Genomic DNA, 23,139 nt, shown 5'->3' with positions numbered 1-23,139 from the left:
TGCGCACACGCGCGCGCGCGCTCCCCACCTCGCTCGAGTACACGAGCCCGGCTGGGCCGGCTCCCAGTTACAGACCACATTCCATTCTTCGCGCTCGGGCACACCCCTCCTCAATGGGGATTGGTCGGGCCGACCCCCGCTCGGCGAGGCGAGGCTCCTAAGAGGCCCAGATGCCTGCCAATCCCCACGGGCTGTCAAAACAAGTCTTCCCTCCCTGTCACAACAGAGCGGAGCGGAGGCCGCCGCCGCCGCACTTCCTGGGGCCGCTGCGCTGCAGTCCGCGGGCAGGTGGCGGGTGCGCCGGGCCGCGGCCGCGGTCGCCGGGCTCCGGCCCCTCTCCGGCCTTGCGCGTCCCGGCCTGGGCCCGACCAGGCGCCGGTGCCCTTTGTCTGGCGCAGAGCGGGCGTTTGCATCACACTTCGGACACCTCCCTCTCCTTTTCGCCTCTCCTTCTCCTTCCCGCTCACATCTCCTCTCCATCCCTGCCGCCATCCCCCCGCGGACTGGCGGTCTCCTGGACCAAAGCCGCGGACGTCTCTACCCGAGCGATGTCTCCTCTCCAGAAAGTTGCCTCCGCCGCCGCCGCCGGGCGGTGAAACAAAGTCTGGCGGGGCCACCTCCCAGTGCGTGAGCGCACCCTTGCCCAGTGGCCGGGCTCAGCTGCCGGGCGTGCCGTCTCCCTCCGGGGAGCCCGAAACGCGCCGGGCCATGGCCGAGGGCGCGGCCGGCAGGGAGGGTCCCGCGCCGGCCGACGCAGCCGGGGGCGAAGACGACCCTCGAGCGGGCCCGGACGCCGCCTCCGGGGACGGCGTGGCGGCGGCCCCTGGGGGCCGAGGGAGGGACCGTCGCAGCGGGGTCGCACTGCCCGGCGCTGCAGGGCCCCCGGCGGACAGCGAGGCCGGCCTCCTGGAGGCGGCGCGGGCGACCCCCCGGCGCAGCAGCATCATCAAGGTAAGGGAGGCCGCGCCGCCCCGGAGCGTGGGCGTGGGCGTGGGCGTGGGCGCTGGGTGGGTCGGGGGCCGGGGCAGGATGTACGGCGTCGGGAGGCATCGGAGGCTCGGCATTGTTTTCTCCCACCTCCTTGGTTACCAAACCTCCCTTCCTCATCCGGAGGTTCCCAGACTCAGCTCTTGGCCCTGAGAAGCAGAAGTGACTTTTTTTCCCTGACAGCGGAGGAAAAGTTCCGCTCTGCGACTTTGCGTTCTGATGGATGTTTTCCTCATTTTCTCTGAGAGCTTCATTAAACCTTTGATGAAAGGAGGAAGGGAGGACTCAGTATAAATCAGACCCACGGGGTGGTTGTGCACCCCTCTCCTGTGAAAGGTTAGCTTTTCCCGCACAGTAGCGGAAATGCAGAGTTTACCCTCAAGTGAAAAAAAAAAAAACAACCCCAAACCCAAAAACTGTCCAGACTTAAACGACCTCAAAATCCCAAGAAGCGTGAACTTTCTCGGCAGATAGGCAGTTTTCACTGGACCCTGTGGCAAAGTGAAAAGCGATAGTGGAGCCGTGAGTTTTTGTGCTGCAGAAAGCGCGACCCAAAAGCAGTCAGTCCCCTAAATGTAGTCTCGTGTCCCTGTGGTTACCACCGCATCCAAGGAAAACGCTTCCTGACCGCTCAACTACCGGCCAGGGTTTCCCTCCATTCATTTGGCAAGAAATTTATTAGGCTTGCCTCTCCCTTATCTCTTTCTGTTTTCCTTCCACTTGGGGCTTGTTTCCGGTTGAAGATTTCATCTTTCGGGTGCATGACTTCGGAGTAAGGTTTCCTGGAAGTCAGAACCCTCCCACAAGCTTTGGAAAAGGGTCTTTCAGCATAAATGCATGTGAATGATATGCATATGAGATTAAAATCGATTTTGGTAGAGCAGTCAGTATGAAACTACTTGTATATAAAAGAGAAGCCAAAGATGATAATGAAGGATGGACTTGGAACTTACTTGCTGTGCTAATACATTCAAAACCCTTGTTCAGGTTTAAGCTGTGTAACCACTGCAGAATGCATGTCTCTTTCTCAAGCTCTAAATTGGAGCTCCCTCCTCCAGTGTGGGTAGACTGCTCTCACAGTACATCTATCCAGCTCGCTCCAAGTATGGTCTGGGCTTTTCCCCAACACTGATACATGGAAGTTTAAAACCAACAGAGAGGGAGATTTCTATATTGAAAGAAGAGTGGGCGGTAATTGCAAATGACTTGTAGTAGTTTCTGTTATTTTGTGACTTTCAGATTATGTGAAAAGAAGTGTTCAATTCTGGGTGTGAATTTGGATAAAAAGCAAATGACCCTTTTTTTCTCTTGTAACCCACAGGTCAGAAAGCCTATTGTTTAGAAACTTAAAAAAAAAAGGTCACAATTAGGAAACATATATTTTGGATCCTAAGATACTGATAACTACATGTGGTCCTCTGTGTGTGAAAACAGGCATCTAAAGAGAGTTTAAAATATACCATTATAAAAAGCAGTGGGCTCTGTAGTGTTGTAAAAAATAAAAGGAACGAGTGTAAGAAATATACAAATTCTTGCAGCTAAATCTGCAACTTTTAAATTGTACTATGTGCTGGTTTATGTTCTCAGAAGAGTCCTTGCTGACTAATGGTGCTTGTTTTGAAGTTCTTTTTGTGACAAAAAAGGAGGGAGGCATCAGAGTATCAACTTGATCTTTTCCCTATTTAATAGTAAAATAAGTGTTTAATAAATGACCTTTAAAATTAAAGATGCTAGAAAATGAACTGAATTATTATTATTATTTTAAATTAGATTTTATTGGAAAAGTAATATATGCATATGATAAAAACAAATGTCGCAAAGGAGTATGAAAAGAAGACTCCTAGCCACTCCACACTCTTGTATACATAGTCTACTACCATAGCTGTTAACACTTTCTTGTGTATCCTTCCATAAATATTCCGTGTATATATATTCTTAAGTCTCTATACGTGTCTATAGTGAACTACTGATGCTCCTGATTTATATAATAAAATTTGGCTAGAGTTTTACAGGGCTCTTATCTTCAGATTTGCTCCAGACATTTTTGATGCCTAGAAGGTTGTTTAAGGTCACTGTGATAGGTCAGTTAATCTTCAAGGATAACCTGGTAGGTCACAGTGGGCATCGGTCCTTGGGGTCTATTCCCAGAGGCCTTCATTCCCTTCTAGTGGGGAAGGAGGCAGGTGGTGGGCTCTCTTTCACTCCCTCTCAGAGATCAAGGACCTTTCTGTCTTAAATCTACTGCCCCATAGTTTGTTCACTTTAGCTTACTAAAAATGAGAGTTCCTAAAAAATGTCTAGATCATATAAGAAATATGTAGCACATGTTCTGTATTGAGAGAAAAATATGTTCTTCATAGTTTTGCCAAGAGTTCTTTTTATTTGGCGTAGAAATATACACAAAAAAGAAAGGCTTTAGTACATATTACATTAACCAAACTATTAAATGCTGTTCCAAATAGCCTTACTACAGTAATAATTGATATTCATGATCATAACTCTGAGCCACTGAAAGATTATGAAGCATCAAATATGAAATTATTTTCAGCTCATTTTAGGGTATTGTTTCTATTCTAATTATTTGACTGCTAATTCTCTATTAACTTGAGTATTAGATAAATCAGAATAGTGTGTTCCTCTGTCATGCCAGAAAACAGACTCTCTCGTATATTAATAAAAGGAATGTTTTCAGTAAATTTGCCCTCACTAATTTGTGAAAACATGTGTTTAGTTAATTTCCTTCTCAGCTGATGAAAACAATGACAACATTTATCTTTACACATCTTCGGAAAGTCTTCTTTTTACTATGATTGTGTTTCTTCCCTTCTATGCCCAGTCCTAAATTTTAAAAAATTTAATGTGAAAATTAAACTAGGTTCTTTTTACTCTGACCGTTTTTTCTCTATGTTTTTCTGTGATTGTTTTTGACAGCATTGACATTGATAAATGTTGTGCGTTTTTTGGTTAGTGCATTTTTGTATACCACAATATTGCAATAGACTCCATCTTAATTGCTTCTTGATGACTTGTGGTTTAAAATGACAAGTTAGTTACATGCGAGATTGGTACCATCTAACAAGTATGTACTATTGTACCTTTGAATATTTCTACTTAAGAAATTAGACCATTTATGTATCTGGTACTTGATATCAAACTTACATGTTTAAAATATTTAACATTTTAGATTCTAATTTATAGCTCTATAACTCTGTAATGTTCTGGAAATAGAAAGCGGTGTAGCTTAGTCCCTGTACTAGATGATGGGGATTGAGATACACATTTTTTTTTTTTAAGATTGGCATTTGAGCTGACATCTGTTGCCAATCTTCTTCTTTTATTCTCTTCTCCCCAAGGCCCCCCAGTATATAGTTGTACATTCCAGTTGTAGGTCCTTCTGATTGTGCTGTGTGGGATGCTGCCTCAGCATGGCTTGATGAGCTGTACTAGGTCCGCACCCAGGATTCAAACTGGCAAAGCCCTGGGCCACTGAAGTGGAGTGTGTGACCTTAACCACTTGGCCATGGGGCCAGCCCTGCACATGTTTTTAAAATAGCAGTTGTGTTTTCTTCCATTATATGTAACATATGAAGGATTCAGTTTTTTTCCATTTCCTTTTGATTTTACTTAAGTATGAATTCTCTAGAAGAAATTATCACATGGATCTCATGCACACAGGTGTGTGGGATGAAGACAGGAGTTGGGAATGAGGTGCTGAGACCTGCGCCGAGGCAGCTAACATAATGGCTTTGGGGTTATATATGTCCTGTCTTGTTATTTTTGTGTCATGGCCTTTGTCATTCTGTCCTGTTCATTGTGGGGCTGGCTGGCACAGTGGGTTTCTGAACCACAATCTCAAAGATGTGCTTTGGGTACCTGTTGACCCAAATCAAAATTATGGCTCTCCTCAGAGGGGCCAGGGGAATTTTATTCACTTTTATGAAGTGCTGCTTACTATGAATCAGGTACTAAACTAGAAGTTTCCATACATTATATCTCTTAATCCTCATAGCAAACCCTCTGAAGTAGACAAGGGAGGCACAAAGACCTACCGATTCAACGTGGGGTCAGGATTCATACCTGTGTCTACTTGACTCCAGAACTTGTGCTCTTATGCTGATTCTCAGGTACAGGAGGCCCACAGTCCATGAATACTTTCTAGGTTAGAAACAACACGAACATAGAAGAGAGGGGCAGAAGAGTCTGAATCGTGGGCCCCAAGGCTTCTGGGGTAAACTCCTCCCTGCTCCTCCCCAATTCAGAACACCTGGAGGTGGGTGACTCTAGCAAGGGATTGCAAACTTCCCTATCTGTCGTCATTTTGTGAGGCCTGCACTGTTTTTGAAAAGGCAGAGCAATTTGGCAGATGTTCTGCTTGTTGTCAGTATATGGAGAGCACATCTGTTGTTTTACGCTGGGCCCTCTTCTCCCATGCCCTGCAGACGGTTGAGTTTGTGAAGGGTTGTATTCTCTTTTAGATGGATATAGAGAGGAAAGTACCTGGGGGATGGGAATATGTATTATTCTAGGGGAGTGATGGAATAGATGATGTTAAGTTGCAGCTCTGAAAGTATTTTTTTATAGAGACAGTTATGATTGAAAAATAACAATTTTAGGCACATTGTAAGTTAAATAGGCTTCCTTAGATTGGCCTGGGAATTAATCAGCATTTATAGACTTTTCCTTTGCCTGTTGAAATATGTGTTAAAAGTTTCAAATAACCAACTTATGGGTGACTTTTGGAAAAACAACCTGATTGTACTACAGAGCTGGCCAGCCTTTATTATAAAGGGGTGCTGTGAGCATGCCGTGGTGGCTTCAGTTGGGGGGTGCTCCTTCTAAGGTATGACTCAGCTGTATTAATAGCATTAAACTTCTTGGGTGGATATGTTTTGTTTTCCCAGTAACTACAGTCAGTGTTTACTTTCTTTGAAATTGTCATAGAAACATGGTCACATTTCACCTTAGAAGTGGTTACTTCTCATTGTAGTGCCTTTCTGATGTGATTTCTTATAGCATCTCTCAAGAGAATTAGGAATAGAATTTAAAGAGGCCTGTCGTATTTTGATGAAAGATTTTAGAAGTGCCTGTTGATTACGGTTGGCTACTACTACCAGAATTTACGCTGTTTGTTTTCCTTCTTGGAAAATATATTAAGGTTCAAAAAGTTTAAGTTAGATAGCCATTGAGGGGCTAAATGTACATTGCAATTAAGACCAAATGGTTGTTTTCCCAGCCTTTCTCTTTTTACATTAGAGATAGGTAATTAAATTTTGTTCAGTAAAATGTCAATTGAACATATATTGCCAAATCACACCTCAGGCACAGCAGGGTGTTATGAAAAGACATCAGGAGACAGCCGATTTTTTCTTCGGTGCTACTACTGAACAAACAGTCCATTAATGCTTCTAGGTAATGCTGAGCAACTGGTCAGGCTGCAGGCAGGGAGTAACTCCAGTTAAGAACTGCAACCATCTTCCCCGTTCCCCCAGGGACTTCTGTTCAACTTTAATAATTGTGGACATTAAACACAATTCCATTTTCAGGAGCAATGTTCAAACTGAGACATGTATAAGTTTGTACATTAAAAAAATTATCCAGCTTAAAATGACTAAACTGAAGTAAGAGGCAAGAGTAAAGTCACTTTCTGAGTTTCCTCTTGGGATCTCAGCACCAGTAAATGAAACATTGGTTTTTTGATGGAGAGAGAGAATAATCTGATTGTACTTTCAATCTAAATCTAAGGTAATAAATCAGTAAATCTTACTCCAGTGAAAACTGTCAGTTCTGCAAAATCTCGTATTTTGATATGTTTTGATAATGTAAAGAAGGTTTATTTGTAGTTTTATCGAATCTGATTTGTCTCTTTATCCCAGTTCATCTCTGTATCCCAGTTCCTGTAATAGGATACAATAGACAGAATTTACTGTAATTAATGAGTATGCTAAAGTGATGATAGCAGTTAGGAACATATGGTCAACTTCTATAGCAACAACATTTTGTCTTTTTTTGAGTCTTGGCGGATGTATCGTGTATTTCAGTTAACATTTGATGGCAACAAATAGTATGACAAAGAATTGGAATAGTCCCTTAGATTTAAAATTGGATTGGATTTGTAGTTTTATTTTGTAAGACCTTATGTGGATGTGTTTAAGAGAGACATAATCTAGGTTATTTTCAACAGTAATGAACTCACCTCACTAATAATTAGTCTAGCATTACTTTGAGAAAAGTAGGATTGTACATGGTGAGCCAAAGAGAATCATTATTTATATTATCATCACTCCAGGAAGAGGAAAGTCAAGTTAATTTTGAAAACAATTCAGTCCATCCAAAACAAAACAACACAACTAAACTATTTTAGTAAGTGTGCTTAGTTTCCAAAGATTTCTTCCTTTGTATTTGTAAATTTATGGAAGTGTGTAGCTGTTACAGGCAAGGATATTGTGTTTTCCTTAACCATACAACTTTGTATTCAAAAGTTTAAAATATCTTTGAAAGATAATATCTGCTTTGTTAATTCTTTCATGCTGACCTGTTCAAGAGCCTTTAAAAGATGCCCAGTCTTGCGGCTGAGTGGTTAAAGTTCCACACGCTTGGCTTCTGTGGCCCAGGGTTGGCTGGCCCGGATCCCTGGCGCGGACCTGCTCCACTTGTTGGCCATGCCCTGGAGGCATCCCACGTACAAAGTAGAGGAAGACTGGCACAGATGTTAGCTCAGGGCTAATCTTTCTCAAGCAGAAAAAAAGAGGAAGATTGGCAACATATGTTAACTCAGGGCTAGTCTGGACGAAGCACAGGCGGTAGGTGTAAGTAGGCAAACATATTATGGTATGGTACAATGTAATGGGTAGAAATGATGGTGAGATTGTTTTCAGAACACCTTTCCTGTGAGCTGATGAGGGAGATAAATGCACGAGGAAGGCAAAAAGAGACAGAGGACACTTTACTGTTAGCTGGGACCAGATTACAAGGCAGAACTCTAGAAGGCTGGTGATAACTTTGTAGGTGCTTTTCCCTAAGGCCCAAGTGACTTCAAACCGAAGCAGACCAAGTAACCTGTGTTCTTAAAGCCCCCACCCCACATCCCGGATCTGACAGCTGGGGATGAGGGTGGGCTGCTCAGGAGCACACTCTCTGGGGTGGAGAGTGAAGGGTCAGCAGGGGGAGAATGGGTTTCCCCTCCAAGCTGCCCTTGGCTCAGGCTGGGCTAGGGTCTGGCTCCAGAAAAGGGCAACTGAGTGGGAAGAGTGAGTGCAAACTGCCCTGCTCTGTTCCCCCTCGAGTCAGCCCGTTGTTGGGTTGAGGAGAGAGAGGAGACCATGCTATGTGCACTCTGACCTTCGTCTCCTCACCTGCATGAAATATAGCCCATCAATGTCTTTGAACTTGCACTTTCTTAATCATTTATCATGACTAATTTTTGGAACAGGGAGTAGGGGTGGGGGTAGTGGGGAGGGAGTCTGTGCTCCCCCTAGAGGCTGACATACAAGATGCAAAGATATCTTCAGCCTTTGGTGAACTCTTTTTTTTTTTTTTAAGATTTTATTTTTTTCCTTTTTCTCCCCAAAGCCCCCCAGTACATAGTTGTATATTCTTCATTGTGGGTTCTTCTAGTTGTGGTATGTGGGACGCTGCCTCAGCGTGGTTTGATGAGCAGTGCCATGTCCGCGCCCAGGATTCGAACCAACGAAACACTGGGCCGCCTGCAGCGGAGCGCGAACTTAACCACTCGGCCACGGGGCCAGCCCCCAGCCTTTGGTGAACTCTTGTTGAAATATTTTGGAATGATTGATTCCATGCTATAATTAAATACTATGTATTTAGAAATGCTATTAATAAATAGCTTTCTTTTTATGTTTAATCTAATAGATAAAACACACAGTAAACATCTTGAAGAGGTTTTCCTATTGAGAAATTTTCTTTATAATAAAAGCGAGTGCTTATATAGTTTGCATTATGTGTCTAGCATTGTTCTAAGCACTTCATGTGTGTTAACTCAGTCAGTCCTCACAATAACATATAACTATATGAGGTGAGTATTTTTTACTATTATCTTCATTTTTACAGGTGGAGAAATGTTAAGTGACGTGCCAAGATCACATAGCTAGTAAATGGCAGAGCCAGGAAATGGCCCCAAATAGTCGAGTTCTAGATGTTGTTTTCAATCTTTATGGTATATGTTCTCTTAAATCCTGTTAACTTACACCTTAGCTATTGCGGATGAAATAGCAGACATTTTATGGTTACCTTAAAAACTAAGTTTAGCTGTCAAATCGAAAAGAAATGATTCTGAAAACAGTTTTGGGAAACTTGCTTAAGGATCATTTGAGTATGTATTTTTAGTTTCATAACCTTTCCTGTAAAATACCCATGACTTTACATTATCTCATACTCCACTTTCCCTTGAGAGGAGTGGAACTCTTGTTAGTATATTTTTACTCTTTGACCAGAATTAGCATCTTTACCATGAAGCAAGAGTTTATGATCCAACTTTGGTATAAATGACATAGGCTATGGATTTTTGTCTTCTAGCAACAATAAATCAAGAAGGAGTATCCCGAGTTTCTAATCCAAGAATGTTGCAATTTTGTTAAGTGGTGGTGGATATGATGTTGTATGATTGAAATTTCCCTTCCAAATACACTTGAGGTGGATATATAGTTCCTCACACATAGGAGAAGCTTGGTAAATATTTGTGGGATTCCATTAAACTGAAAGTCTCTCTAATCATTTAATTCCTTTTTTTGGTAGAAATTACAAGATCAATATGTGGGAAATTCAAATATATGATTATGTCATGAAATTGTGCTTGTGGCTGCTTTATTGTGTTAAAGGTAATGAGTCCCTTATGCTGTGTAGTGATACAGTATGGTGGCCAAATGGTACCCAGAGGTTTGTCCCCATCACTTGGAGACTGGCCAGGTGTTAAAGGCACAGTCAGCTTTCTTGTTGAAACACTCACATGTCAGCTGTAGTTATCTATCTGCGGTTATGTTAAATTATTGAAGGGTTATTGGACTTTGGCCTTTAGTTTCTTTCTCTCTCTTTTTTTCTATTGCAGCATTTGTACAATAAGATATTGGGTAAAATTCTCTTAAAGTGGGTTTTTGTTTTGGAAAAAAAATAAGGCTTTCCTCAAACATCTGAAACTTTAAAGGAAATATTTTTCCTAACACTTTCTCATGTTCAGTTAGCATGAGATCAAGCTAGTTTTGTGAAAAATGCAGTGGTATGTGTGTGTGTGTGTGTGTGTGTGTGTGTGTGTATGTACACACACTTGTTGCTAGACACATTGGAAGTGGGAAGCCTCAACAGCAGGTGACCTTTTGATCCCCAGCTTTCTTACAGCTGGGATGATGGTCTTTATCCAAAGACATGTTTGTCACAGAAGTAGCTGCATGGGCTGTGAGAAGCACACTCAGAAGTGTTAGTAGTTAAACTTGACCGGAAGTTGAGATTTCTGGGGTTTGGGGAGAAGAGAAAGAGAAGGATCAAGGTGTGATTGAGGGGAATGGAGTCAGATGGGACCATATTTATAAGTGGACAGGGTAAATGGCTCGACAAATGTCTCTTTACCTGGATCATTCTGCCAGAAGTTATATATTTGGGATTTCAATTTTTTGGATTCCGATGGCTTTTTGGTTCTTCTGGAGAGCCTTTTAACTAATTAATACCTCACACCTTAACACACCTAGCAGTAGTTGCTGGGCACAACGCCCTTTGAATCTAGAGATTCCTGGGAAGGATGTAGGAAGGATTGGTCTGGGTTGTTGGTGGGAATGCTTGGCATTAAAGATAAACTTTGTCTATTTTGCTGTTTTGCTACCCCTAGCCCTAGTAAAGTCCAAGGAAATTCTTCATAGTTGCACCCTGAGCATGACAGGTTCGCCAATATAGAGAAATTGCTTCTGACAAATAAATCATCATAGAAGTTGGTGTAACAGGATGGAAGTAGTTGTGAGTGCTGGAATTAACCATCACAGCTTAAAAACAAAAGGTCTAAGATTCCACACATTCAGGGGACTGTGAGCTGTTGTGTTCAGCCACCACCCCGTCTTATGGAGAGGCAGCCTTCACTACTCCTCTTGCCCACCCTTCCTCCCCAGGCTAAATAAGGGGAGGACTGGGAGGGAGGAGGTAACCTTGGAGGGAGGTTATGCTTCCTGAAGAGAGCCTGTTCCTTCCACTTTCCTCATTGGGGGAAAAAGTGCTCAGTACCCTTTCTGAGATTGAGAAAGAAAGGACTCAAGAGAATGTGTGATGGTGATGGCATCCAAAAGACTGCCTCTCTACCAAGTATCCCTATAAGTTGGGACTGATGCTAATCTCTTTTCTGGAAGGTACTGAGTTACTGGACCATCAGAGCCCCTAATGCTATCCTGGGTGTGGAGGACACTATAGAAGATGGCCAGGCCTCTTGCTGGTGCCCCACCCGAAAAGGCCATTTGGGCAGAGGGACTCTATTAACAAAATGCTGACACAAGGATTGGGAGGAAGAGGTCACTTTTCAAGCCAGATCTCTAACACCAGGGTGATAAATATGCAGGGAAGAAAGGCACCATGGAGAACCAGCAGCTCCACAGGGGGTCACCATTTGGATGCCTGCCTCATATGGTAGAGACAACCAATGGCCAATTCAGTGTTAACCTGAGGAACAGAAAATACCAACTCAATGGAGCCTGCAGCATCCCTATGGGGCCATCTCTGGGGAAACCTTGGCCTCTCCTATCTTTCCTCCAGCCCAACCCTAGAAGGGAAGTCCTGGGAGGAAGAGGAAGGGAGAAGTGGTCCCAGGCACTGTAACCACCATTCTAACTTGCTTTGGGGGTTATAGGGTAGAGAAGAGCACCTTGAACTGAATATGAGATTGAAATCTTAAAATGAACAAGACTAAGTTTTTAAGGACTTGAAAGAACCCTTCTAATAACTGAAAGAGACAGAAACATTATGGAATCTGAGTAAGCTATTGGTAATAAGTAGAGTACCCGGGGCAAAGGGATCTGAAATGGCATAGTTTGGAGGCAGCAGTTGTGGGAAAAATAAAACTCACATGTTTATAGTTCAGCAACTTGAGACTGCTTAATTATCCAATTACATTATTATAGAATTGGAGAATTTAGAGGTCATTCTCTAATTTTACCCCTTCATTTACTAAGCTTGGCTGTTACCATCTCTCCCATTCTTCCAGGGAACCATTAGAGAGATTGTTTATGATGCCAAAGATAGGTAATGGAGGGTTCTTTAGAGATTTCATGGTATAGAATAATCACGGGCACTAACATTGCCAAGATTGTACATTATCTTTCATTCTTATAACAGCCTGGCAAGACATAGCTATCATTATTATTTCAACCTTACAGATGAGGAAGCCAGGCTCTGAGAGGTGTGGAAACTTGTCCCGGGTCTCACAGCTATTAAGTGTGTGTGTGTTTAGTAGGGTGGTGGAAGGGCAGAATTTTCCTCCCTATTTTCTTTTATCCACCAAACCAACAATACCCCAAATTTCAAAAAAACAGTGATTTAAGAACATGTTGATCTGGTTGGAATTGGGCCAGATAGAAAGCAAAGTTAGGGTGGTTCAATCTTGCATTTTTCTACAATAAAAGCAACCACCATTTATTGAGCCAACACATATACCTCATTTCATTTAAGTTGACTTCAGAGGGATCTAAGAAACAGCAATATATCTGATGTGATTGTTTTGGCATGCCTCCTAGATTGGAGGTTTGGGTTTCTTACTTTTCAAAACCTGCATTTTAGAAACCCTAAATATTAATTTCCTATTGCTGCTGTAACAAGTTACCACAGACTTAGTGGCTTCAAACAACACAAATTTATTATCTTATGGTTCCGGAGGTTTGAAGTCTGCAATGCGTCTCACTTGGTTAAAATCAAGGTATTGGCAGGGCTGTGTTCCTTTTTGAAGGTTCTAGGAGGAAATCCATTCTCTTACCCCTTTTAGCTTCTAGAATCTGTCTGCATTCTTTGGATCATGCCCCTTCCGCCTTCAAAGCCAGCAATGGCCAGTGGAGTCTTTTGCATATCACACCATCTTAACTTTCATTTTCTGCCCTTCCCCATTCTAACTCTTCTCCCTCTTCCAATTTAAACATCCTTGTGATTACGTTGGGCTCACCCAGATAGTCCAAGATAATCTTCCCAGTTTAAAGTCAGTTGATTAGCGATCTTAATTCTATCTGTAATCTTAATGCCTCTTTGTCGAAGAACCTAACATACTCTATATTCAAAAGTTGTGGGGAATAGGACATATAAATTTGGGGAGGTCATTATTCTATCACATCCTAGTTTCACAACTAGGTCGTTGTTATAATGATTATTTTTTCCAATTCTAGATAAATTTTATTAGATTCTTTAAATAAAAATATAATTTGTTAACAAATATGAAGAGTCCACTGGGTTAAGATTTAGGATTTTGATAGTAGTTAAAAAAATTAGTTTATGGATTTTAGGAACATTTCATTTATAACTGCTGCTGCAATTTTACATAATATACTTTTTATACTTTAATATGTAGAACATTAATAGAATATTGAACTGAAGGAACTTTTAGAGTTTACCTCCTAATAGTTGCATCTGCCTCTTTACGTTTTGGAAACTGAGACTTACTTCCTCAAATCATTAAGCAAATTACTGACTTCCTCAAATTATTAAGCAAATTGGTGGAGAACTGGTACCAGCGTCTTACAACTTTTTATGACCTTATAAGGTTTAATAAGAAGGGGATTCAGATTTCTGGATTTTATTCTTACTGTATCTTTCACAAGAAATGAAGGACAATTTTCATACTTGAACATTCACATGTGTTTGACTTGACTCTGAGTAGAATGTACCTCTGAAAACTTTCCAGGAAAATTGATTCAACTGATATCTATGTTTGGGCATATGTCCATTTCTATCCTCGCTATTAAAAGTGTAAAACTTCATAAATCATAATTGGAGAAAGGGATGATGTTCCAGACAGAGGAAGATTTTCTGTGGTTAAAGGTGTAGGTAGTTTTGTTTGGGATGAGTCTTTATTTTTTTCCTTAAGACATATTTTGATGAGTCCTGGTGGCTAGTGTTTAAAATCAACTATTTATTTTACCCCCTTTCAACTTTACTGAATAAGTTTCATTAGAAGAATCATATTGTAGAAGGTACTCCTAACACCCATACGTGAAACACGTTTACCTGGGCCTCAGTCATTATCCTGTTTCTGTCCATACAGTCACGTATTGCTTGGTGACGGGGATACATTCTGAGAAATGTATTGTTAGGCATTTTCATTGTTGTGTGACATCATAATGAAGGGGAACAATATTTGCTACCCTAAAATGTATTTCTTTATTTTCAAAAAAAATTTTTAGTTTTTACAAATCCTCACTTATTTATTTACTTTTTAATAAGTTTAAATCCTTGAAGACTACAGCATCACACGGATTCTGTATCCAAAGGCCTTAGCAGGAAGGTTGCTTCAGAATTTGGTACAAAGCATGCTACTGTTTCCATGAGCAGGAATTACCTTTCCCCAGGCTGCTCTGGTTTTGTTAGGTTTGCCGCCAGGAGTCACTGTGCTGTTCTTTGCTTTGTACACATAAGCACATCTCTTGCCTAGATGGAATTCAGTTTCACCTCGAGCATAAACGCCTTCAATTGTAAGAAGTGCTGTGTGCTCCCTTTGCTTCTGGAGACCCCTCTTATGGCCAGCAAATATGGCCTTGGACCACAGACTTCCAGAAATACTTATCATTTTAGAAGTCCTGTCTCCAGCAGGCGTCCACAGCCTCCAAGATGGTGGAAAGAGCAAAGTGTATCTTTTTAATATGAGATTACTTTAGACTGATGATTTTTAAGAAACAAAAGACTCAAAGTTTTTCTTGTTATCTCTCCCTTGACTGCCTAAAAGAATTTAGATTAAAAAACCTGTCTCAGGAAGTGAGCTATCACCTTAGTGTAACATGAACTAGGTAGTAAACAGGGAGGAACCTAGAAAAGCCTGTTTTTGGGGCTCCCCTCTGTGTTCTTCTGTTTCTGTGTGACCAAACACTTGTTTTCTGAATGTTTTCTCCTTTTCACCTACCTGTGAATTGCCTTCCTTACCTTTGAAGTCCCTGACTTGCTCTACCCCGACATCTTCTTTTGTCTTTAGCTGAGGATGATATTTAAGGTGAGGGCTTTCACAATTTTGGCTAGTGACTTGGTTTTCCTAGGTTTCTCCCGTGTATACGTGTTGTTAAACTTCTGTTTGTTTTTCTCCTGTTAATCTGTCTCATGTCAATTTAATTCTTAGACTAGCCAGAAGGACCTAGAAGGGTAGAGGAAAATCTCTTCCTCCCCTACAATACTTACACAAACCTAGATGGTATAGCCTACCGTACGCCTAGGCTATATGGTACTAATCTTATGGGACGACTGTCATATGTGTGTTTGGTCATTGACTGAAATGTCATTATGTGGCACATGACTCTATTGTCAGTGTAAGGGGGTTTCCAGCCTGTGTGAAAATGTAAGATGTGAAAATAAGAATAAAGCCCACAGTTTCCTCAGTGCTGCATGTATTAAAGGGTAATTTGCATGCAAGCTCACATTATAGAGAACCAGTTGCTCTCTGGTTTCATGGATAATAAGACCAGCTTATGGAATGTTTTCCATTGCATAAAGCCTATTAAAAGCCAGAAGAGAAAAACAGTACTCTCCACTGACATTGGGATCAACTGAGAATGTAGTGGTTTTAGTGGCATTACATAACATAAAAAAAGTTGGAATCATAATTTTAAAAATTCCTAGATGTAGATAATAGGTATTTACTTAAATAATATGAAAACTCTGCAAAGGATATTTTTGTCATACTGGGCTCCTTTAAGAAAAGTCTGGAGAAAGCCAAACTGTGATTTAAGTCCTTTAACAACTATTCCTAATATTATCTTTTAAAAATTTGCTTTTTTACAAAGTACCAAAACATTGCTCTGAGGCTTCTTACGGACATAAAAGCTTACCTTCGTGTTTATCTGATTTTGTCTTAAGTCTTTACGAACTTTTATTCATGGTTTCAATTTTGATTTTTAGTTTTTACAGCTGAAAATGGCTAAAGCATTTTGAAGATCAAGTAAGTGACTAAGGTAGATTATTTGTGTTATTCCAATAAGGATCTTGGTGCTATGACCCTTGAGGAACTCTCTTTGTAGTTTTCTTCAAGTACTCTTTTTCCTTTATCATTTGAGTCTTTTTATAAACTATTCTGTTTCCAGATTTCAGGAAGTATTCTGTTCATGATTGTACCCGGTATCAACCACCATTTAGGTGGTTGGTTTGATCTACATTAGAATTTAAAATTTCACTATAAAAATGTTTATTAAAGGTGGAATTTACCTGAGAATATTTATACACAAATCTCTGAGGCTTTGAAATAAAGGAGTTCACTCTCCATATTTAGAAACACTTGCATTTGTTAGGAAGCTAAGTTGCTGTAACAAAGATCTCAATATATAGTGGCTTAAACAAGATACAAGTTTATTTCTCTAATAAATAACATTCCACCAGTAGGCAGGTTATTCTGAATCAGGTAAGTGGCTCTGCTCCAAAAGTAAGATGTTGTCTTGTCCCTTTGATTAAACTGGCCCACCATCACCACATCCTCCTTCTAGCCCATAAAAAGGGGGAAAAGGAAAGTGGAGGGCAAGTAGCTTTCTTTTAAGGAAGTAACCTGTAAGTTGCGCATATTACTTCTACACATATCCTATTGGCCTGTTAGTCATGTGGCCATACCCAATTGCAAAAGGCTAGGAAATGTAGTCTCTATCTAGGTGGCCACCTACTCAGCTTAAAGTTTAGGAGATTCTTGTTAGTAAAATGAAGAAAAGGAAACTAGAAGTGTTTGTTAAGGTTCAAAGAATTAGTCATGGAATATATTCTTAACTTGGAGAAGGAATCAAAGTGGTGTGATATGAGGGAGTTAAACATTATGTTTTGAGTTTACATTGTTTTATCTGGTTAGGACAACTGACAAGAACATGGCTCATGTGCTACTAGGCCTGTTTCAATACCTGTATGAACCAGTTAACTTCAAAGTTATGTCTCACAGACATGGCCTGCACTTTTTATCCTTTATCCTGACTCGCAAAAGCGTACCATATGTGAAACATGGAGAAATCCCCCAAAGAACAATACAGGACGTTTTGAGTAACTACTGCGTGCAACACACTGTGGGAAAGACTCTGATGGACTGTCTTAGGTGAGCCTCTGGAGGTTGTCGGGTGCAGGTAACCACTCGGGAGCAGGAGTCCCTGGGACGCGTGGGTTTTGGTCTCCATTAGCAGGGAGTCCCTCTCTCACAAGGGAGCCAATTCCATTTTCAGGCTGCTTTTGTTGTTTGAAAACATTGTTATGTTGAGTCCAAGTCAAATTGTTCTCCAATACATTTTCTAGTCAGTTTAATTTCTACCTTCAGGGTCTAGAAAGATTAGTTTAAGTCTGCACGTGACAGTTCTTGACATGTTTGAAGGGAGTTACGCGGATGTCTCCTCCCACACTCCCACCACGACAATAACCCTGGATATTTATTGAGTGCTTACCATGTTTCCATGTTCTAAGCACTTTACATGTATTAACTCACATAATTCTCACTGGGCTTATGAAGTAGGGACTGTCTACTCCATTTCATATAGATGAAGAAATTGAGGCACAGATAGGTTAAATAACTTGCCCAGATTCACACAGCAAGTGAGTGGCATGTTCTAATTTGTCAGTGTTTCATTTAAAATGTTGTCCCTAGACCATAACACTGGTTGCTATACCAGATGCACTATGGTCCCCTGTAGGGCACTGTTTTACCTCCCTTTCTCTGGATGCTATATTTCTATAAATATAAATCATCAGGAGAATTTTACTTGTGGGGAAAAAAAACCATATTCCATTGACAGCAGTTCAGTAAGTTGTCTTTATAGTAAAGAGGCTATGTTCCTGAATTTGAGATGATATGATGGGTTGACTGAATGCAGGCTTGATATGGCAGCTGCATTCAATTTAATATAATCTGTAAAGCCATTGCACTTTTCTTAAATAGGAAAGTAATTAGTAGAAAAAAGAAGTTAAGAAAGATTTTTCTTAATACCTGTGCGAAACAATGGAGATAAATCAGGGATAAGGAGAAAGGCTAGAAGCTTCTAGAATTAGGTGCTAGGTCCAGGAGGTGCCTGCCATTATCACACTGCCCTTAAAGGGTGGGCCCTAGGATGGGACTACCAGTATTGCAGTCCTGATTCTCTTTCTGTTAGCTCTGTGACATCAGGCAGGTTCCTTAATCTATTTGACTCTCAACGTCATCATTGTAGCAGAACCTACATCATAGGGTAGTTGGGAGGACTAAATGAAAGACTTAATGTGGAGTGGTTAGTTAGGTAGTTGATACTGGTAGATAGTCAATATATGTTAGTTATTATGTGGAAATAGACAAGATAAAATCTGAGCTGGTTTTGAGGTAAGAATAGTCAGGACTTTGCAGAGATATATAGGAATCAATACTTAAAAATAATTCTTAAGATTTTGATCGTGAAGGGCTTTGAATAGAGTGGTACCTTTTGAGTCATGGAGCAAAGCCTGTCTTGTGGCTGCCGGGTATAACCTGACTGGGGTTGAGGTGGTCACTCTTCTGAAGTGATGGGGACTCCAGTGCCTCTGCTCATGGTCTTTGGAGTTGTAGAGCTTGGTCATAATTGGTTTTTCTCTGATTTCTTGCAGCATTACAAAGAAAAATGTGCAGAAACTTTTATTTTAGTTGATATAGTCAGTAGTTATTAAAAAAAAATCTTCCTATCCCTCCCAAAAGAGTTCTGTAGACCATCCAGCAGTATTTGTAATTGTGACCCTACTTGCTCCTTCTTGAAAAACAGTTGTACAATTTTTGCCGTAGGGTCGTTTGTTCAGAGATGAGTTTCAACTTCCTCAAATCATAGAGTAAACGTATGAACTATAAATGAATTTAGTTCAGCAAATGATTTTTAAGTACTTAACTGCATTTGACACTGTTCAGGTTGATTGCTTCATGTTGATTGAAATTTTAGGAAAAACCCCCTAACTCCTACCCTGGCACTAACTCAAGCTTAAGGGACACCTAAAACTTGGTAAAGGCCTCTATTAGAAATAGCTTCCTCATTAATTTAGTTGAACTGATTTCACCTTACAATTCAACTGAACCTTTCCTTTTTATTTAACAAAAGATCTCTTACAGCTAATTACTTCAGACTCTTTTTTTTCTCCTGGAATTATTCTCATTTTGGGAAAGTTTGGGAATATGTACAAGATGTGAATGAAAACTTGACTATTAAAAAAATCATGTCTGACTCAGACTCAGGTTTTCTGCATGTTTAAATTTCTTTTTTCCTTGTTAGGTTGTAAATTCTTTCAAAGCAAGACCTCTTTCAAACTGTTTGGTTTGTGGTCCTTGGATGGGACCACAAAAAGATAGAGTATAATGTGCTGTAAAGATGGGGGCCTTAAATAAATAATGACCAATCTTAAAATAAATCTTTAAAATTAAGGGAAGGAGTGAACCATAAAATTGGCAGCTATTACTCAATTTATTATGAGTAATAGTATGGTTAAGGGGCAACATTGTCTGTTTTTTTCTGCAACCTTTTTAATCAAGGCTACTGAGAATCTGAGAGGCCTCCTCCTGGGCTCCTGTCTTAGGTGTTGCCTCCTGCTAGGTTCTGATGGGTGAGGTGCTAGTCAGTGGGTGGAAGAGACTACAAAGGATGCAACATTTTCTGCCTCTTTATGTTCATTAGATTTAAACACAGCTTCCTTTATTAAGGCATTCAGAAAAAATTGGAATTTTGGCTGGAATTCTTGTGCAAAACAATCATGGATTCACTCTGAAAGGTTGTCATGAGAACTAGAAATAGTGTTTTGCTGAATGACACTGGGCCCAATCCCAGCAACCCCTAGTATTCTCTCAGCTTATCAACTATAGATAACCTTGATTTTGACAAGAAGGAATTAAGTTAGAAACTATGCTATAATCACTGGGAAATTACAGTGTCCTTTGTTTATTCTTTGTTAGAATCATTTTACCAACTCTGAAGAGAGGGACCACGTTTTAGACTTTTCTTGTGTCCTCTATAGCTCCTACTAAGTGTTAGGCACATGCTTGATTTATTTCTCTCCCCAAATTGAACCAAGATGACTTCTTCTCTTCCATATTCCTGAAAGGATCCTTGACCTTAGTTAACATGGTCTGTCATCACTAGGTTCACTTTACTTAATAGGAACTTAAATATTTAGGGAATAGCTTGGGCGGGGAAGAGGATACAGACTGAAGAATTCCATCTTGGATCCTGGAATCTTGGCTTTGCTACTTACTAGCTGTGTGATCATGAGCAAGTTTTAAAATTTTTCTGAGCCTCAGTTTCTTCATTGGTAAAATGGGAATTACGCCTGTCCCTCAAGTTTGCTGTGGCCCGGAAGTGAGGAATACAACATATTTATATAAATATATTTAAGATATATTTTAGGCTGTTCCTAAAAAAATGAAGACTTGACAATCCACTTAACTAGCAGCTCCTCAAATAAAAATACTGCCCATTGGCCGGTATGCAAAGTCTGTAAGTCTACACAAATCTTTATGACATGGTCTATATACGTTCCGAGCAGCTGCGGCCAGTACTTCCTTCTGAATGGCTTTTCACCCGACCTCATGACAGCGGTGAACTAGTGTTATAAGAAGCAGTCCAACTAGCTGCCACCATCTCTTAATCAAACCGCGTATGACATTCATTCAGTTACATTATCCTTCAGTTGTCTTAAGATGCCTTGCCTGCAATAGTTTGTGAATGTGTGTGAATATGGGCCATATCTGGCATCTGAGCCCTGTCATTTACCCACACTTCATTCTGTGAGTTACAACTAAAATGAAAACAATGTTAACTCTTTAGGTAATTATATATTAAGGAATTTCTTAGTTATGATAGATTTTGACTCTTTCATTCAAATATTGAAAATTGAATTGATTATAATAATATATATGTCAGGGTGGGGAAAGATGTGGCCTTGTGTCTCATTATTCGATGTTGTACATTATTAAATCTTTAAATATATGCTTAATATTTCTTCTGTGGAGCCAAGGTCATTGAAATTTGACTCTATTAACAGCCTTTTTGGTAAGGCTTATCAGTTTCTTTTCACACTATAATACATTTGGCAAGGTTACTTTTACCTTTTTTTTTTTGGAAGAAGATTAACCCTGAGCTAACATCTGCCGCTGCCAATCCTCCTCTTTTTGCTGAGGAAGATTGACCCTGAGCTAACATTCTTGCTCATCTTTCTTTACTTTGTATGTGGGTGGGATGCCTGCCACAGCATGGGTTGCTAAGCGGGGCATATGTCTGCACCCGCGATCTGAACTTGCGAACCCTGGGCCACCAAAGCGGAATGTGTGAACTTAACTGCTGCACCATTGGGCCGGCCCCATGGCAAAGTTACTTTTACTGATTGATTCATTCATTTGTCTGTTATTGATGCTTCTAATATTTGCGACAAGACCATACTTTGTAATATAGAAATTCAAAGATGAGGCAGACATACTTTATAGCCAATGTATTAAAACTATAGAAAGGAGGTGCTGTAAAAGAGGTATAGATCGGACCTAGGTGCTTAAAAATGCTTATTGCGTGAATGAATATATCCAGGGCTGTATATTTGTTTGCTGGATATTTCTACAACCCCAGATTTGCCCTTCTCTGTGTTCCCCATCCCATGACAGCACTATCATCTCCGCAATTGCCATTGCCAGCAATCTAGATGTCATCTTTGGTTCTTTTCTCTCCCATCACATCCAGTCTATTACCATATTCTTCTCTTGGTTCAACTTCCTGAATAGTTCTCACTGCTACTCTATTTCAGGCTACTCCCACGCTGACTTCTATCACCACGGCATCTTCCTAGCTGGCTTCTGCCTCCAACCACCTTCTTTTTCCTAATCCATTCTCCAGAATAGTAACTAGAGCCTTATTTCTAAAAGGCAAATCTAATTGTATTATTTTCCTGCTTAGAACTTTTTGAATACTTCCCACTGCCCTAGGAATAAAGTGCAAATCTCTTCTTCACATGGTTCAGGAGGCCTGGTACAATGTGGACTCTGCTTATCTTTCCAGCTGCAGCTCCTACCTCTTCCTACCTCTCACCTTCCATTCTACGAGATGACACTATATACAGAGCACAGTGCCCTCCCCATAGCTGCTCAATATCTGTTTAGCTAGTCTTAGTATTCTTGATGTGCCTTCTCTGAAAGTGGCACAACTGGAAAAAAATGTTTTCAGGAGCATTAAACAAGGGAGATTGAAAGGGAGAGAAGCTGAGTTGGTAAGAGTACGTAATAATATAAGCTAGGTGTTGGCAACTAAGTGGATACCATGACACAGATTAAGAAATTATTAAATCCATTAAACTTTTGAAAGACATGTTTTTGAGTTGGTTTTGAAAAATAATTCAGTGTAGCATATAAAAAAGGACTCTCTTGGATCTTAGGTTTATTTTTTCCTGAGATTATGATCTGGTTTAGAAAAGTCACCAGATATTCTCTCTTCAAGATTTACATTGTTTTCCAAAGCCCCTGAATGGTCATGCCACTGTTGTTAAGTGTTTAGTTGGCCACAGAATTTCCTTAAATTGTGGTTTTTATTCAATGGAATATGATGACTCACAAGGAATGTAACTATTTTCTGTTTTAGCTTACTGATCTTTATCTTCACATGGCCAAAAGTCTATGTTTCTATTACTCTCACAGATTAGCAAATGTGTTTGTGTATAAGGAAGGAAATAAAATTTAATTTAGCTAACATTTTGTGTCTAGCCTGACAAATATTATTAATAACTTGAGGTTGAATCATTTAGGTCATGCTTTAGAGATGACTGGAGAAAAGTTCATTACTACTGTTTTTCTGTAGCATTGTTATAATTTGGGTCAAAAGATTAATTTTCATTGGTTTGGAGTAAATAAATCCCTTGAAAATACCAGTATTTCGGTGATGTTGCTTTACTTAATGAAACGTTTTGCAAGAGATTGGTTGGTTTGTCTGATGACTGTTGTCGAATATCTTTGGAATAGTATAAATACTACATAAAGGATTTTCTTATATTGTTGAGATGTTTTGATGA

The 23,139-nt window shown here is 40.3% G+C and overlaps 1 protein-coding gene across 2 annotated transcripts in view; it reads left to right on the top strand.

The window, feature by feature from the left end:
• LOC124233455 (inactive phospholipase C-like protein 1) overlaps nt 1-23,139 on the top strand; it is a 327,640-nt gene that overhangs the window by 17,773 nt on the left and 286,728 nt on the right. The window contains exon 1 of one of the 2 annotated variants that reach the window (XM_046650554.1): nt 709-951. The exons of the other annotated variant lie outside the window; for it this stretch is intronic. Within the exon in view, the coding sequence (XP_046506510.1) occupies nt 709-951 (243 nt within the window). Of the gene's footprint in view, nt 1-708; nt 952-23,139 lie in introns of those variants that run through there. 2 annotated transcript variants of the gene reach the window in all.

Source organism: Equus quagga, unplaced genomic scaffold (genome assembly GCF_021613505.1).
Source record: "Equus quagga isolate Etosha38 unplaced genomic scaffold, UCLA_HA_Equagga_1.0 203_RagTag, whole genome shotgun sequence".
NCBI classification, from domain to species: domain Eukaryota; kingdom Metazoa; phylum Chordata; class Mammalia; order Perissodactyla; family Equidae; genus Equus; species Equus quagga.
The sequence above is the reverse complement of the archived record's forward strand: the minus strand, read 5'-3'. Positions and strand labels throughout refer to the sequence as shown.